General features: G+C 38.4%; 1 protein-coding gene across 1 annotated transcript in view; it reads right to left on the bottom strand.

The window, feature by feature from the left end:
• Window positions 1-5,060: 5,060 nt before the first annotated feature.
• The window catches only part of LOC104084095 (growth arrest-specific protein 2-like), a gene marked incomplete at its 5' end in the record, with an annotated part of 43,993 nt that continues 33,375 nt past the window's right edge, over window positions 5,061-15,678 (bottom strand). The window contains one exon of the mRNA XM_009587815.1: window positions 5,061-5,805. Within this exon, the coding sequence (XP_009586110.1) occupies window positions 5,587-5,805 (219 nt within the window). The remainder of the gene's footprint in view (window positions 5,806-15,678) is intronic.

Consider the following 15,678-nt stretch of genomic DNA (forward strand, 5'->3'; position numbering starts at 1 on the left):
TTGTATTTAAGAGACATTTTTTGCAATTCAGAATTACCATAGAAGAAAATAACTGCTCTTCCCTCTTCCCATCCTTTAAGTAAAAACCAGATATGTCTCTGCTTCTTACGAGTCCTCATTTTGAATGTCAAATTTATTCTTACAGCTAAGAAACACGTCAGAGGATTTGGGGGTGCATAGTTCTATATTACAAATCACTGATCGATAAAGCTATTTTTTTAAGAGGTTTCTATACCATACCCATCTAACTGTTCAGATAGCCAGTCTGAACTGAATCTGGGAAATGATTCAGGTAAATAAAAACACCTCTTGTTGGTTTAAGTTTTTTGGTAACATTAATTTCAGTTGAGAACAAGAGCAGAAAATACTGCCGTTCAGTAGTATACAACTGATAGCTACCTGAAGTGTACCATTAAATGGTAAGACAGACCTATGCATATTAGAGCTGCTCTATACTGGTAGAAATAAGATACCTCCCCTCTCTTTCTTACCACTTCGTGCTGCTTAAGGACACAATAAGCGTCCTTATTTCCCCCAATCCTAGAGGTTTACTTCACCTTCGAGGCTGTTAAAATACATCCATTCATGTAGATTATCTAGGCAGTTGATATTTTGTTTGCTTTACGGCAGTACCACTATTCCTCTTTTCTCCACCTTCTGAAAGCATTTTCAGTTTCTTGCAGATGACTTGAAAAACTCCTGCCAGTCCAAGACGAATGCTCCTAAGCTGAAATGAAAGGGCTGACTCTCAGTGACTGCGATAGCATCATCTTTGTTGCAGCAACAGAAAATGAAACCATCTGCTCCTGCATATCATTAGAATACACAGATTATGCCAGGGAGAGAGTGTTTGGGGCAGAACTCCCCGCGCTTTGGGAGGACACAGAAGCTGCGTTTCCACAAGGGCGGGTAGCACTGCTGCGGGCCCTTAGGAAAACAGATGACTTCAGCATGTGGATTTGGCACGATGATGGACTAAATCGTTGGGACACAGCTCATCAGGCACAAGCGGTGCCAGCAGTTGGACTGGGATGGAAAAACCTTTCCAGCCCCATAAACGTTCGCATGATCCCACATGTCTGTTTCACCTTACTTTAGATTCCTAACATACCACAGGCTAAGAAAGTAGGAGACACAGAGCAAAGAAAAAGCAGTCTACCTCCTTCCCTGTCAGGTACTGCGTATTAGCAGCCAACGAGGCAGTACAAATAAGCCCAAAAAGAACCAAAGCCTTGGAAGCGTCTCTAGCAGATGCTTCTGTAACAGCGTGGTGTGGCAAACAGCTCATCTAAAATGAACACACATAATGAATTCAGTGCTGGGTCTTCAGTTATAAGAAACTTGCTATACCTTCCCACACACATATATTGACACCTCCCTATTTCACTCATCCCCACCAACAGCCTTTGAACTAGTTTCCATAGTTTTTACGTATCATTTCTAAATTGCTTTTAGAAAAAAGGTGGTAATGCAAAGGAAGGAGCAATTATCGCTATAATAAAGACAAGGAAAAAAGCCTATCCACAATCAGTTTTGTAAATAATTCGGCTTGGAAAAAAAACTCCAGGTAATAAATGAACAGCAAGGTGACAGAGGGTATCTCCTGTAACGAGCAATAACAGATGTTACAGTTACATTTCCAAACTAATTCTGAATTGCTTCCAGCATGCTTATTTGACATTATACAATAATAATGGTTTTTAAAAGTAATCGTACATAATTTAGCCATCTTGAGCTTTAGCACAGTTACTTATTCACAGTCAGCAGGAGCTCCCCGGGGGTTTGTTCTATGACCCGACGAGGACTTCAAGAAGAGGCTTCATTGCAGCTCATCAGTTCAACTTTTTAGGACTTTCAGCCTCCTCAGCGCTCAGATTCAGCTGAGTTATACAGCGATAGAGTAAGCTAAAATCACTACATGGCACTCTTCCTTACGATCATCTGCCATGGAATGTTGACATGTCAGCATCTCATCTCCCACCCTTTTAACAAGAAACTATTCCACAGCCTCAGCAGACCCTCCCTCACCTGGGGGACAAGAGAAGAGCTGCAGGTCTTCCCTGTTGGTATTCCACCATTCAGTTCAGCCTTCTAGAAATCTACACTAGATAAATTAATACCATAGATTTTGGCATAAAAACTTCAAGTATCACCCACTATAGCTAGCCAAACAATAGGTTTTTTTCTCCCCAAATACCTTCTACGTGAAGTCTGTTCTGCCCCCATCACTGCAACAAGGGCCATACATCTTTCAGCAAGATTTTGCTTCTCAGCTTTAGTTTTGTAAATTGAGCCTTAGACTCCTAACAGACGCCCCAACCCCTACATTGCTGTAGGATCTAGTACACTACAAAAATACCATGTACCAGATTAGCAACACTTACCTTCTGAATAAGTTGCTCCCAACCCCTTCCTCTGGAGTTAGCTAGCTTACTGCATGGTTTTGTTTGCTTTGTTGATGCTCCTGCTTTAATTTCCTCCTCTGCTATCCACACCCATGCCAGGTGCATCAAATGCAGTAAGTCCCACCTGCAAGCTTTTTACACAGATTAGGTGGTAGTGGCAATACTTTTAAGAAGTCCTTTATAGGTCTCCCATTCTGGAACTGGCTAAGTTGAAATTTTAAGCCAGGAAGTGTTTGAATGTGATGATTTTTTTTTTTTAAGATGTTTGAGTACCCTGAATCAAAAAGGACTATTTTGATAGCTACAATCCAAGCACATAAAGCAGTTCATGTTTGATTTAAAATCTTGGTTTGGCTTTACCAGGATTATTTAATACTAAAATAAACTTAAGAATACTTTTTTTTATAATTATCTGCTCTTGATTTATTAACATGTAAACACCTTCCAATATTTTAAAGAAAAAACATAATAGTAATGCAAACTTAATCTTGGATGATGGAAATACAACTATTTATCTTTAAAAAAGTAACCATTATTTCAAAATAAACATCTGACACTTTCACAAGAGATTTTTTTTTTTTTTCTGTTCATTTGAAAACAGATGTCTTGGTGCATATAAAAGGACCTGGGGGTGCTGGTTGACAGCCGGCTGAACATGAGCCGGCAGTGGGCCCAGGTGGCCAAGAAGGCCAATGGCATCCTGGCCTGTATCAGCAATAGTGTGGCCAGCAGGAGGAGGGAGGTGATCGTGCCCCTGTACTCGGCCCTGGTGAGGCCGCACCTCGAATCCTGTGTTCAGTTTTGGGCCCCTCACTACAAGAAGGCCATTGAGGTGCTGGAGCGTGTCCAGAGAAGGGCAACGAAGCTGGTGAAGGGCCTGGAGCACAAGTCTGATGAGGAGCGGCTGAGGGAACTGGGGTTGTTTAGCCTGGAGAAGAGGAGGCTGAGGGGAGCCCTCATCGCGCTCTACAACTCCCTGAAAGGAGGTTGTAGCGAGGTGGGGGTCGGTCTCTTCTCCCAAGTAACTAGTGATAAGACGAGAGGAAATGGCCTCAAGTTGCGCCAAGGGAGGTTTAGACTGGACATTAGGAAAAATTTCTTCACTGAAAGAGTGGTCAGGCCTTGGAACAGGCTGCCCAGGGAAGTGGGGGAGTCGCCATCCCTGGAAGTATTTAAAAGACGGGGAGATGTGGCACTTAGGGACATGGTTTAGAGGGCATGGTGGTGTTGGGTTAACGGTTGGACTTGATGATCTTAGAAGTCTTTTCCAACCTTAATGATTCTATGATTCTATATATTAAGATTGTGATTTTTTTCAGCTGTGCTGCATTTTTTTTAAATAATGTTGCTTATGGTCTGTTCTCTGCTCCCATAAGGGCTACATACATTCCTTCTATGAGAATTTGGTCTTCATATGGCTTTTCAAAGGATTTACTGCTTGAGTATATGTTTAATCTTCCTAGAAAATGTCTCAAAGTAAGAATAAAAGGATACAATTTTTCTTTCTAAAAACATGTTTGGAATTGTACTGCTACTTCCTATGGTGCACCAAGCAATTGTTAACTGTATTTAGCAGATATTTTTAGACAGTGTGGTAGAATGGTTCCCCAGAAATGAGACACAAAGTGGTGATCTTAATAAGGCATGGAACATGAAAGAAGAAGGTCTTGACCCTTGATAGCCAGTAGATATTTTGCTGTTAATTTTAAAGACCACAGGAACAGATCATAAGGCTATGTTTTAAAATTAAACTTAAAAAAATACAGAAAAATACCAGTTGGTACTTAAAAAATTATTTCAAGAAGGCTTTCGATTTTTTTCTTTCCCTGCAAAGGAAAATTAATTTACAATAAAATCCGGGTATTTCTCTGCTATCTGTAGTAAGTGAATGCTTGCCCCGTTCACTGTGTAGCTCACTATTAGGTTAGCAAGCAGTACTGTATATTGTAGGCATCCAGTCAGTAGCAGCAAAGAGCAGGAACACAGATTACAATTAATAAATAAGACTTTCAAAATGTATGAGTATTTTAAAAAATTTTATTTCATTTGTAATGAAACAACTGAGTTCTGCTCAAATTTATACAGTCAGTGAAATAATCCTATAAAATGATTTTTCTAGGACGTTACAAGGCACATAAATTACCAAATATAAACATAGAAAAGTAGCCAAAATAATGAACTAAGCCCCCCTATGCCTTTAGCTATTTTAGAGGTGTGTGAATGATTTACAAGAATGTGAATCACTCTACTGACAGGGTAATGAATATTTCACATTTGGCATGACCAAGAAAATTAAAAATAAGGGGAAGGAAAAGCTCAGATTCAAGAACAGTGTGGTGTTTTGTGGTGGCTCAGGAGGGACTAGCGTCTTCTGACGCTCCTCCTTGGGTCAAAGGCCTGAGCATCTTTTACTGCTTCCCCTCATGGGTTGCAGTACATCACCCCGCTCGTACAACCGGCCGTCTCTATTGTCTGCCAGAGGAAGGGGCAACCTCTCAACTCCCCCGGGCTTCTATATTGGGCAACTTTGAAAAAACAGGAAGGATCTACGTACAGATCTAGCACTGAGCATTGTCTTTAGCTTTAAAGAGTAGAAGGTGTGGGGGGTTTTTTCTTGGGCTTTTTGTTTTTTTAAAGTAATCGCTTTGGGAATTCGCTTGGTATGCAATAAGTCTTCATATTCTACTGGTTAAGAAAATCTTGCAACCCATAAAAATAGTCAATTTTTATTTCATTTCAAGAGGCATTACCAAATAATTTCCACAAATATTCATTTTCCACCTGCATATATATTTTTCAACTAGCCTAACAGTCAAGGATTCAATGTAATAAGATTTTCATACAAATATATTGTATTGTGTATTTTCTTCCATTAACAGGATCCACTCCTTTATGTAACTCTAAGTATACATTCACATATTAAAGAGTAATAATTTGGCTAAAAATATATGTCTATTTCTTATCTGATTGTAGTAATTAGCCTATCAAGGGTAATTTGCTATAAAAGATACAGTACTAGAAATAAATAGTTCTACAATTCAAAGATCTTCAAAATGGGTTGCCATTTCCAGTCTGTCTTAAATTTTCCAAAGTCCTTTTAAAGCATAAACTAAATTTACTACACTTGAGAAAATAATTTGGACCTACGTACATAGAGTCCCAATCACATGAGAAGCTTATTTCACTTAATCTCCTTCTTGGTTTTGTAATGGGCAGAAACAACCAGATAATTGTCTGGATTCATGTCCCTGAGGGTTGGAGACTTGCTCTGGATTGGAGAAGTTTTCCCATCCACTCGGGAGATCTGCAACATTCGGCACGGGTCATGCTTCAGTAAGTAACCTGCAAAAGTCTCCCATCCTCCTCCAACACGAACCATCACATGTTTGTTGTGCAGCATCTGAAATTACATATACAGGGAAAAAACCCAAAAACTCTTGAGAGGGAACCATTCACTGGGAAATCACATTTTTTGTACTGGAAAAAGCTGTGCTTACTTTAATTAAAAGTCACAGACGTGTGTTAGGAGTCTGCTTTATAATAAAAGGAAAGGAAAAGAAATAGTAGAATGGTTTTTATTTTAATTTAGTAAGTAAATTAAAAAAACTGTAAGAAAATGAGATAGTATTTAAAACTAAAGATTTTCGTATTTTATGTAAGCAATGCTTTTTCATGTTTTTCTAGTCCTGTAGCACCGAGTGATCCTGTTCTTCATGTGTTTAGTATAAACATGTTAGGGAATATGAATGTTTTTCAGATTAATTTTTTGAAAATGTGCTAGTAAGGACACCATTTTATATGTCTTGAAACTGTCTTTTCTTTATAGGATAGGGATCTATATAAAGGGAGTAGTATGGAGCAAGCAACCAAAACAATCTCCTCTATCTCCTAAAATATCAAAAAAGTTATTGAAGAAAACAAAGTACCATTTAGTTTAACGATTTAATATTGCTGACATACATTCTAACTAAAACAGACTAATGTAATTAAATTAGTTTCATGAGAGACATCGTTCTAACTAAAACAGACTAATGTTGTAATTAAATTAGTTTCATGAGAGACATCAGAAATAATGTATCTGGAACTGTTTGGAGGTACCTGAATTTATGCTGAGTTTGTGAAAGCAAATACAAGGAAAGTCCCCAGGCTCTTACTAGCGGAAAAGCTCAGTACTGCTTACGCTTGCTGTCTTTATTCCACAAACCCTGGGGCTTGACCTACAAAGGAATTTCAGGTTGAGAGGGGTATCTAACTGCCAAATTAGGTACCTATCTCTAATGTATATCCTCCAGATCCACACTCATTTTCTGCCTAAACTCAAAATTTGCACCAAATACCAATGTAACTTCTCCCATGTCTGCACCTGTGAGTTCAGTTGGCAGTTTCACTAATTTCTCTCCTCCGGTTCTCCATGCAGAAGAGTCAAATAAATACCAGTGAGGTACCGTAAAGCAGCTTATTCTATAGAAGCCACATCATAAATCAGACATTGAAAAACGCTTTGATTAGTACATCTCATGAAATGCTAAACATCATTTAGCCGTAGCGCCAGAAATTAAAAATTGGCCCTGTAAAAGGCATGCTAGAAGATGTTTAACGTAGTCGGGGTAATGTCATTTGGATTTATGGCTGTGATGTGTATATGGGCTCTTCTACATGTCCAAAACTCCCACGAGGGCTGACAGTATTTGCAGTTGAGACTTACGTGGCACATAAGCCTTTTGTAACACAGCACGGTTCAGATTAGTACAGATAGCGTAGACAACAAAACAAGAAAAATTCTCCATCAAACAAAATCACAGATAATAAAAAGGCAAAAATGTAACTCTTAAAAAAAACTCCAACCAACAAACACCCCACCTCAGCCTAAAAATCCGTTGTTTGACTTCTGTTACATGAGGAGACAGATTCACCTGGAGTGAAGAAAGCATGGAAAGCTGTACAACTTTCTGAAGTTTGAAAATCAGGGTAAGTTCATAGGGAATCGAACTCTTCATTTGAATAAGCAGCTGCAGATGAAATCTTGTTTGAAAGTTTTCATTTAAAACATTTTAATGCAAGGGAAATAATTGCTTTTGCTCCTGCATTTTGGTTTTTATGTGAAACACAGTGGGAAGTCAATTCAGCTTTACAGATACTGAAAAATAAAGTTACTTCTGATCCATCCTAATGAGAGCACACTCAAGTACTCTTAGTTTAATTAACATCTCTCAGCTACTGAGACTGTCTGTGCTGTTGCTCAGGGTTGTAGGAGTGTTAGCCTCTGCAATAGCTATACACAAGTGAGGTTTTTCTCTAGATTTACATGGATAAGAAAGCAGAATCAGACTCACATCTTCGCCAATCACACTTTTTCTCTTTTCTCTCCAGCTTTGTATTTTAGTTTCAAGACTTCATTTTGCACTGACAATGGCATGACCAGCCTTCAGCAGTATGAGATTTGAATCAAGTCTTTAGTCTGGACAATATATCATGAAAGAAGCAAATGTTTTTTACATCAAGTTTGAAAACTGCAGTTCAAATGGTGACACAGCCTTGAGACAAGAGAATCTACAGAATTTTATTTAGCAAATTCCTCCTCTTTGAATGTCTAAAAAGCATTTGAGAAATGCCCCAAAAACTTTTCATATAAAGGCATTTCAAGCCCAACTTCAGTCCACTACAACATGTGATGCTGGTGTGGGAAGGAGTTAACCGTTGCTGAATTTCAGCTTCCACATATTGTCACGGGGGGTTCCCGTTCCAAGAGCAGCTAGTATCTGGACTTTTGATTAAGAGCTGGGAATGGAAAGTTAGCAAAAAGGATATTTGGTTCAATTTCCCTTAGGGACTACTGTGCAGACAAATAAAACCTACTGCTGGTATGTTATTTCCTGATGTTCAGGTTAAATGTACATCTTCTGTCTTTCCCCTCTTTTTTCTTTCTCTTTGTACTATTATACCATTATAAAATTCATTGGATGCTTACTTTCTATAGACACTGGGTTTTCCTACATCCTAAATATAGTCATTGTTCATGCTGTGCCGTGCCACAAAAGCATCACTTTACTCCTACAGCCATATTTTGATTTTAGTAACATCAGCACAAATCCAGAATAATTCTGCTGGCTTCAGAATTGCTCCAGGTTCACAGAAGTAGAAAGGATTTCTCAACAAAACAAAACACCCCCCCACACCCCAAACCCCCAAACTCAAACTTGCTTTACTTTCTAACTGAAAAAGCAGTTTCCTCCCCAACATACACTTCACCTGAAGATAAAACTTTTGAGATTTTTATGATCCACCCAATTCAGCTTTTCCATTGCATGAGATCTCTGAGAAAGCTGGACTCTACAAATAAAGTTTGTCAGTTCTCAATGTAAATAATTTCATTACATCCATCTATTTTCACACTGCTATCCAGCCAATTGAAACTGAGAAAACCTTTTCTGTAAAATAAAATCCAACATATGTTTACAATTGCCATAAATCTTCATTATTTCTGTTGTGTCTGAAGCAGGGCTGTCACTAAAGCTGTTCCCTCTAGAATCTGTGTTTAAGTTAGAATGGTTGAATCTATAGTGAAGCAAACATATGAGAAACCAGATGACCAGACAATAGCATCACAGAGGAGGAATTACAGATTGTTTTGGTATGCATTACGGCTGTATCAAGAGAGAACATGAAAAATAGTCAATAAAAGTTAGGTGAACTAAGCTGTCACTGCATAGGACTTTGGCATCAAAGTGTAATATAGTCTAAACGGTTCTGGTTTTCACATAAATAAGTTGAGAGAGCTTTATGGCTTATTAAAGAGATGTTAGGCTGTATGTAAAGATGTTAAGCTCATGTAAATGAGCATACTTTTACTGACTTGAAACAAATCTATTCTGTTTTATAGAAACTGAAAATCTGGCGCAATATTGTTATTCTTTAAGAAAGTTATAATCTAATCTGAAGAATAGTTCAGGGAGGGGAGGGGAAGCGGGGGGAGGAATTACACACTTGGATCTGATCCAAGTACTGCAAAAGCCAACGGAAAGAATCCTACTGACTCGAAAGGAACTTGGGCTGGGCTCTGTAAGCCAAACGCAGCAACCTAAAGCAAATCATAGTCTGGAATTAGTTGGTGTGATTTTAGGCCAACTTCAGAAACGATGTAGGCTACCTGCTGAGAGAATATTGACTATAAAATCCAACAGTGTTTGGCAAAATAACACAGTGCATCACACCAGTGGCTGTGCAAAGAAAATGTTGCACTCCAAAAGTGAAGCGTTAATGAGATTGGGAAAGAGAAGAATTGAATACGTATCAATTAATTTTTACTGAATATGAGCCACTTAGACTCATTGTCATCAGTAGATATAACCCTTGTTTCTCTTATCTTAGCATTTAGGGGACCTTCTTTGAGAGGTGTTCAGCCCATATATTTTCACGCTGACCCCAGAGACATCACAGGTCAACACTAAGGAAATCGCAGTGTTGCTAAGACTTATCCACATTACTGTGTCAGACTACTACCCATAGCAAGCTGGAACATGTCACCGCCGTCACTGCAGGCTTCGAGGCCTGAGGTAAGCACACACACACAGGGTACACTCAGACATGGCACCTCTACTTTATGATTTTGCTGCAAGCCCAGCTGATGCTACTTAGGAATCATTTTGCTCCAGCTTGTCTGTACCATTTACATTGATGATCTACCCTCCTGTCTATACAAAAAAAAAGGCTTTCTCAAATCTCAGTATTCACTAACTGTTCTTAGTAAAAAGGTGAGAGCAGGGTACAAAACTTGGACCAGGAATAGGACCCAGATCTGGGCTACCAGCCTTCCGCAGTGAGTCTCTGAGCCTGTATCTAGAATATGGTATTGTCAAGTAATGACAAATTGTTCCACGGAGCATAGCTCCTGTGGACATTTTCATGGAGTAGGACATCTCTTCCATAAAAGAGACCGTGGTCTCCCTCAGTATCTTCCTAGTTGTGGCCTTAAAGATGTTAGGAGAGAACTTGCAGCCTGTGGCTGCGTGTGTGGCTGACAGAAGGTGAAGTCTTCTTGGAATTTGGTGTGCGTATGTATATGGAAGAGGAAAAAGTATTATTTGAGGACTTGAGACACTATTGCTTCAGAGAACAAGGCTCGTGTCATCAAGTGTCAAAATTTTATTCCTTCTCATGGCAAAAACTTTTAATGGTAAAGCTCTAAAGCCAGCAAAATTAGTCCTCAAGTTCCCCAGCAATTCCAATGCTTTGCAGTTACCTAGGTCCTCTTGTAGGTGGCCATTGAAAATTCTCACATCTGCCATTTAATGTGGAGCCAGGTGGGGCCCTGAGAAGACTCTGAAAGACTGGCAATGTGCAGAGAAGCCTGTCTAGCTGTATGCCTTCACAGAAGCTCCGATGATACTAGTTCAACGTCCCTGACAGTCACCAAAACACACAAAAGTTCATGTTAACAGGTAGTGCTAATACTCCATCCAAACAGGTCATGACTGGGGGCTGGCCAAGAAGAGGACACTGAGGAGAGCTGAACGGGCCCTGACCATTGGTCTGATAAAGGTCTGACAATTGGTGCGTTTGATAATGCGTTTGATAAAAAAAGAAATTGAGGGAAACTACACAGATGTGCAGCCCATGCTGAGAGTGGCTGGTCTCTGATGGGGCAAGCCAGGAGCAGACTGGTGTTAGGATTCCTACATGTTCCATGGAGGTTTTGAGGAGAGCTGACGTGAGCAAGTGCAAGGGCTTGGACCAAAGAAAAAGAGCTGCAGTGCTGCCCTGTGGATCACGGATTAGCGGTACTTAATAGTGTTGTTTAGCAACCTTGTATTTCCATAATCATTAACGTTACCATATTGACAGTTTATTCAATTCCAGTACGTGCCCATGCAGTAAATGCAGTGGTAGGCGGCAGCAGGCATTTACACCAAGTCTTCTAAATACATTCAAATGGGGAAATGAATTTTCAGAAATTGTAGGTAACTGTTGCTATATGGAGTTTTTCTACTTCCCTGAGAATTCATGACCTGAAAACACCATCAGGAATGTGTAATAGTCGCCTGATTAATCGCTGCAAGCCACATAATGACAGACGTTAAAAATGCCTTGTTAGCAGAGATTATGCAACTTCATCTCTAGAGTTCATTGTAAAATTTATAGCAAAATCCTGGAGTACCATCAGATTTAAACACCAGTCAGGTTAGATTTAGATACATTCCTGTTTTAAAAAGTTTACAGCCACTGTAGCATACATTTTGTGAGAGGCATTACTGCTGCTGCATACATAGAGTTGACCCTTATGGACACAAGGGATCACGGGAGCAATTCCCAAGAGGATATGGAAGAAAACCAGCTTCCAGCTGGAAAGCTAGAAAGCTTCCCTCCAACTATTCCTTTTCTTGGCTTTCATTCTCCTTTTGTCATCGAATTTGTGTGTTGCCTTCTTGGAGAAAAGTTTGAGTCTGATAAAACATAAAGCTTATTTTAGACTTTTAAGAACTCACTTACGTGCCTAAGTGCACATCTAAGGAATTTAAATTAAACCTCAACTCTGCAAATCTGAAAAAGTGCAAATTATGTAGCCAATTCCAGATATTAATTATTCATCCACACTGAAGTAATCTACTTACAGTATATTAATGTGTATTTTGGCAGGCAACAGTATATTAGTCCCTTCCAACCTGAATTATCCTATGATCTGATTGCATTAAGGAAAAAAAGAAAAAAAAAAAAAAAATCTTTCTCCACCTGAAAAACAGGAAGAATGCACTCCTCATTTTTCCTTGTCATCCCTCATTAAGTCACATTTCGCCTAGCCCCTCTCTTGATACAGTATTATACAAAACTGTTTTGGATTATGTCTGCTGGTTTTAACAGTTCCAAATGATGCAACTTGTATCACACCAGTCATAACATATGGATTTGTTTAGGGACCTCCACTGAGTTTCTGTGTTGTCGTTCTAAAACCCCAATAAAGGAGCTTGCACTTCCCCTCTCTGCAGACACCACGATAATGACATGGAAAATAGACAGCTTGCTGGATTAACATCTCCCTCTCATTTTCAGGGATTTATATGTAGTAAATCACACTAAATGAATCTCACTTAGCTGGAAAAAGCATTATAAAAAAGCTCAGCTTGAAAAAAAGATCTCAAGAGTGCACACTAATTGCTTGTCACAATATTTCTAGCTGTGCTAGAGTTGGGTTTTAGAATTAACACACTTTCTGAATTATAAAGAATTTTATTTTAATGTTATATCTTGGGCTGTATCAAACACATTACCAGGTATCCACTCAGTTTATTGAAACAATCTCTTACACGATGTTGTATAAACAAAGAATGGGATGGAATGATACTTTGTAAGTGATTTATAAGCTACATTGTTTCAAGTCTATAGTCCTGAAACAAATCAAATGCAAACATTCCTGACTTTATAGTAAATATTAATGGTGGAAAATAAACCAGAATGGAGACATTCATCAGAATCCCTGAATCTCCATTTTTGGGCAGAATAACCTTTATTGCTTTGTGTCAAGTGATACTTCTCACTGAACAAGGAGCTCAGTTTTCATGTAGAACCTAATGAAGTTCCCAACTGCTTCAGCAACACCACCACACTTACATTCTCCATGTCTATGGGCAGGGGGAACTAAAAGAAGCATCAACTTAAATAGGTGACACAAAAAATTGTATCAGTGTAGTTCCAGCTGAAATGATTTTCAGGACTGCCGATACACTGAGGCCTGATAGATTTTCCAGGTGAGGCAGCCATAAGGCTCGCACCAATAGAGCCTTCAAAGCATATATAGACCAGGCCTTACACTAAATATAGATCAGAAGCCTCCTATAATTCATTGAGTCATTTTTTCAAAGTTTGTTTCAGATCAAAAGAACATTTGTGCATGCAAATACAAAAAGGCATCTAAATAATCATTTGCACATGTAAATACCCAAAAAGCAATTTAAACATGAGAAGTATGAAAGAGAAAATGGCAGGTGTAAGTATCTGCTTTTCTCCTTTTCAAAATTTGGCTATCACTTCACTCAGTCAAACATAATTCATCAGAGAGGACTATAGTCGTACCTCTCTGCAGACGGGACTTCCATTTAGGACGTCAGCCACAGTAAAGACAGTGGTTTTAAGCTTATCCTTATCTGTTTTGAAGTTTAAAATCTAGTAAGTGAGGCCTTCTGAGCTGAGTACTAATTCCCATACATTCTCCTAGGCAAGAACTCTTATTTACATTAGAGTGCTAAAGATAAAAGAAGGAATGTTAGTGATGCGATATATTACACATAGTGACATCTTTAAGACAAACGCTATCTTTCACTATATATATGGCAGGATCCCTGATCTGAGCCTGGTGCCCAAAAGCATCATCACACAACAAATAAGGATTAGGGTACAATGACATATTTTGGTACCATTTACCATATTCAACTCCAAATGCTTCAGATACACACATCAGACTCACATTAATAGAGTTAAACAAGGTTTAGTGGGCAATCAACAGACACCTCCAACAGTCGCTATGCTATGAAGGGAAAAATTATTTTGAATTCATCTTATAACTGTGGTTTTGTTAGACTGTCTTTCCTACCCAGACATTTGTCAGTTTTTTATTACATAGTTGAGCCTCAAAAATTATGTAGAAGTTCTTCTGCATTTGTAAAGTGATAGCAGCTTATAGATTAACATACAATATAATATTATGTACTATAATTTATCATTATAATATAGTATTAGTGTAGTATAGTACTAATTTAAATAGGTATCACCTGTTGTTTCACACTTAAATCTATTAACAGATTTTTGCAATAAAGTAGAAATGGAAATGTTTAAGTATATAAATAAAGTGAAGATCCAATCTCCAAATTTTGGAAGCCTACTCAGTAAGAGACACACTTTCCTCTCCTATTCCTTCTCCAAAATTAGTAGGACATTGTATCTGTTTCCATTTGTCATTGAAAAAAAAAGCCAAACTAAAATGACTTCCAATAAGAAAAAAAGTTTAACATCAATGAGATTGATACTCCTCTTTTTTCTTTTTTTTTTTTTTGAAGAAAGGATTGAACTGGTAATTAGTAAATTGAAAACTTGGCACAGAATGTAGTGAATTTGGGTAGAGAGTATGTAGAGATTTTCTTACTTCTACTTTGCTGATTCAAATCTGACCTGAAACATGTAATTCTTTGTGGATTTTGTAAAATGGCTGGTGGTCTCAAAGCTGAGAGCCGTTCCCCAATTGTAAATCATGTCTTCTTTTTGATGATGTTAAGGAAAAGATCAGAGACTTGGCTAGCCTGAACTCTTATTCCTCAAAATGATGCTGCCAGTTCAGGCCTTTGCCAGTCTGACTGAGGAAGTTTTGGAAGCCAGAGCTGTATCTGATTTTTGTTCTTCAATACTGTGTAGTAAACGTGGCCATTACAGGTATTAAGTTATTGGACTGTGTTATTTATGTATCCTCCCTTGCTCACAGGGTTTTCTGTGATAATAGAAGTTGACTTTTAAGATTGTACCGCATCAACACGAAAATGCCAGTCTTTAAGTGGCAAAGGGAGAGGTTTTTGAAACATGATGAAGCATTATTACCTTGCCACAAAACCAGAAGGCTCACTAGCAATACTTACAGCATAATGCTTGCAAGCTTCAAAATACTTGAACATTGGTATTAAAATGATCCATGTGAGGTACCTAAGTTAACTTCTGGTCTCCTAGCAGATTAACTAACCAATGCACCAAAATGTCTCAGAGGAAACATAATGAAATCTAATAAAACCGAATGAGACCAGTTACACAACATTTTCATTAAGTGACTGATCCTACTGAAGTCAATGGGAACTTATCCAATTTATCCAGTTCTTCAAAATGTATTTTGGGTCATGTTTTTCTGAAATCTGAACCTGACCCTTTTGCTAAAATAAGTTTGGGGTTTTTTTTTCTTTTCTGAAAAAGCCCCAAGGATAAGGGCTTTAAAACCATACCCACCATGGCCTTCATTAATTAAATCCACTCTTACAAAGCAGCCCTCTCATCCTCCTTTTCATCTCCTATATTGCTATGAAAAGATGCATAAGGACATCAACTTTTTTACTTCACTAAATCACACTGCGGAGAGATCTCTTCTTTTAGAATATGAAGTGAATTGCTTTCACCCAACTCATCCTTACTTAATCGATCTGTCAGTCATTTTGCTGGCATGTTGATTTCTCCTTTTTCTAGGCTGACATTTACTGACCATTCATCAGCTGTCCATTCGGCAACTGCTTCCACTTGCAAAAATACTCTT

The sequence above is a fragment of the Fulmarus glacialis genome, unplaced genomic scaffold, assembly GCF_000690835.1.
Source record: "Fulmarus glacialis isolate BGI_N327 unplaced genomic scaffold, ASM69083v1 scaffold7331, whole genome shotgun sequence".
In the NCBI taxonomy this organism is placed as follows: domain Eukaryota; kingdom Metazoa; phylum Chordata; class Aves; order Procellariiformes; family Procellariidae; genus Fulmarus; species Fulmarus glacialis.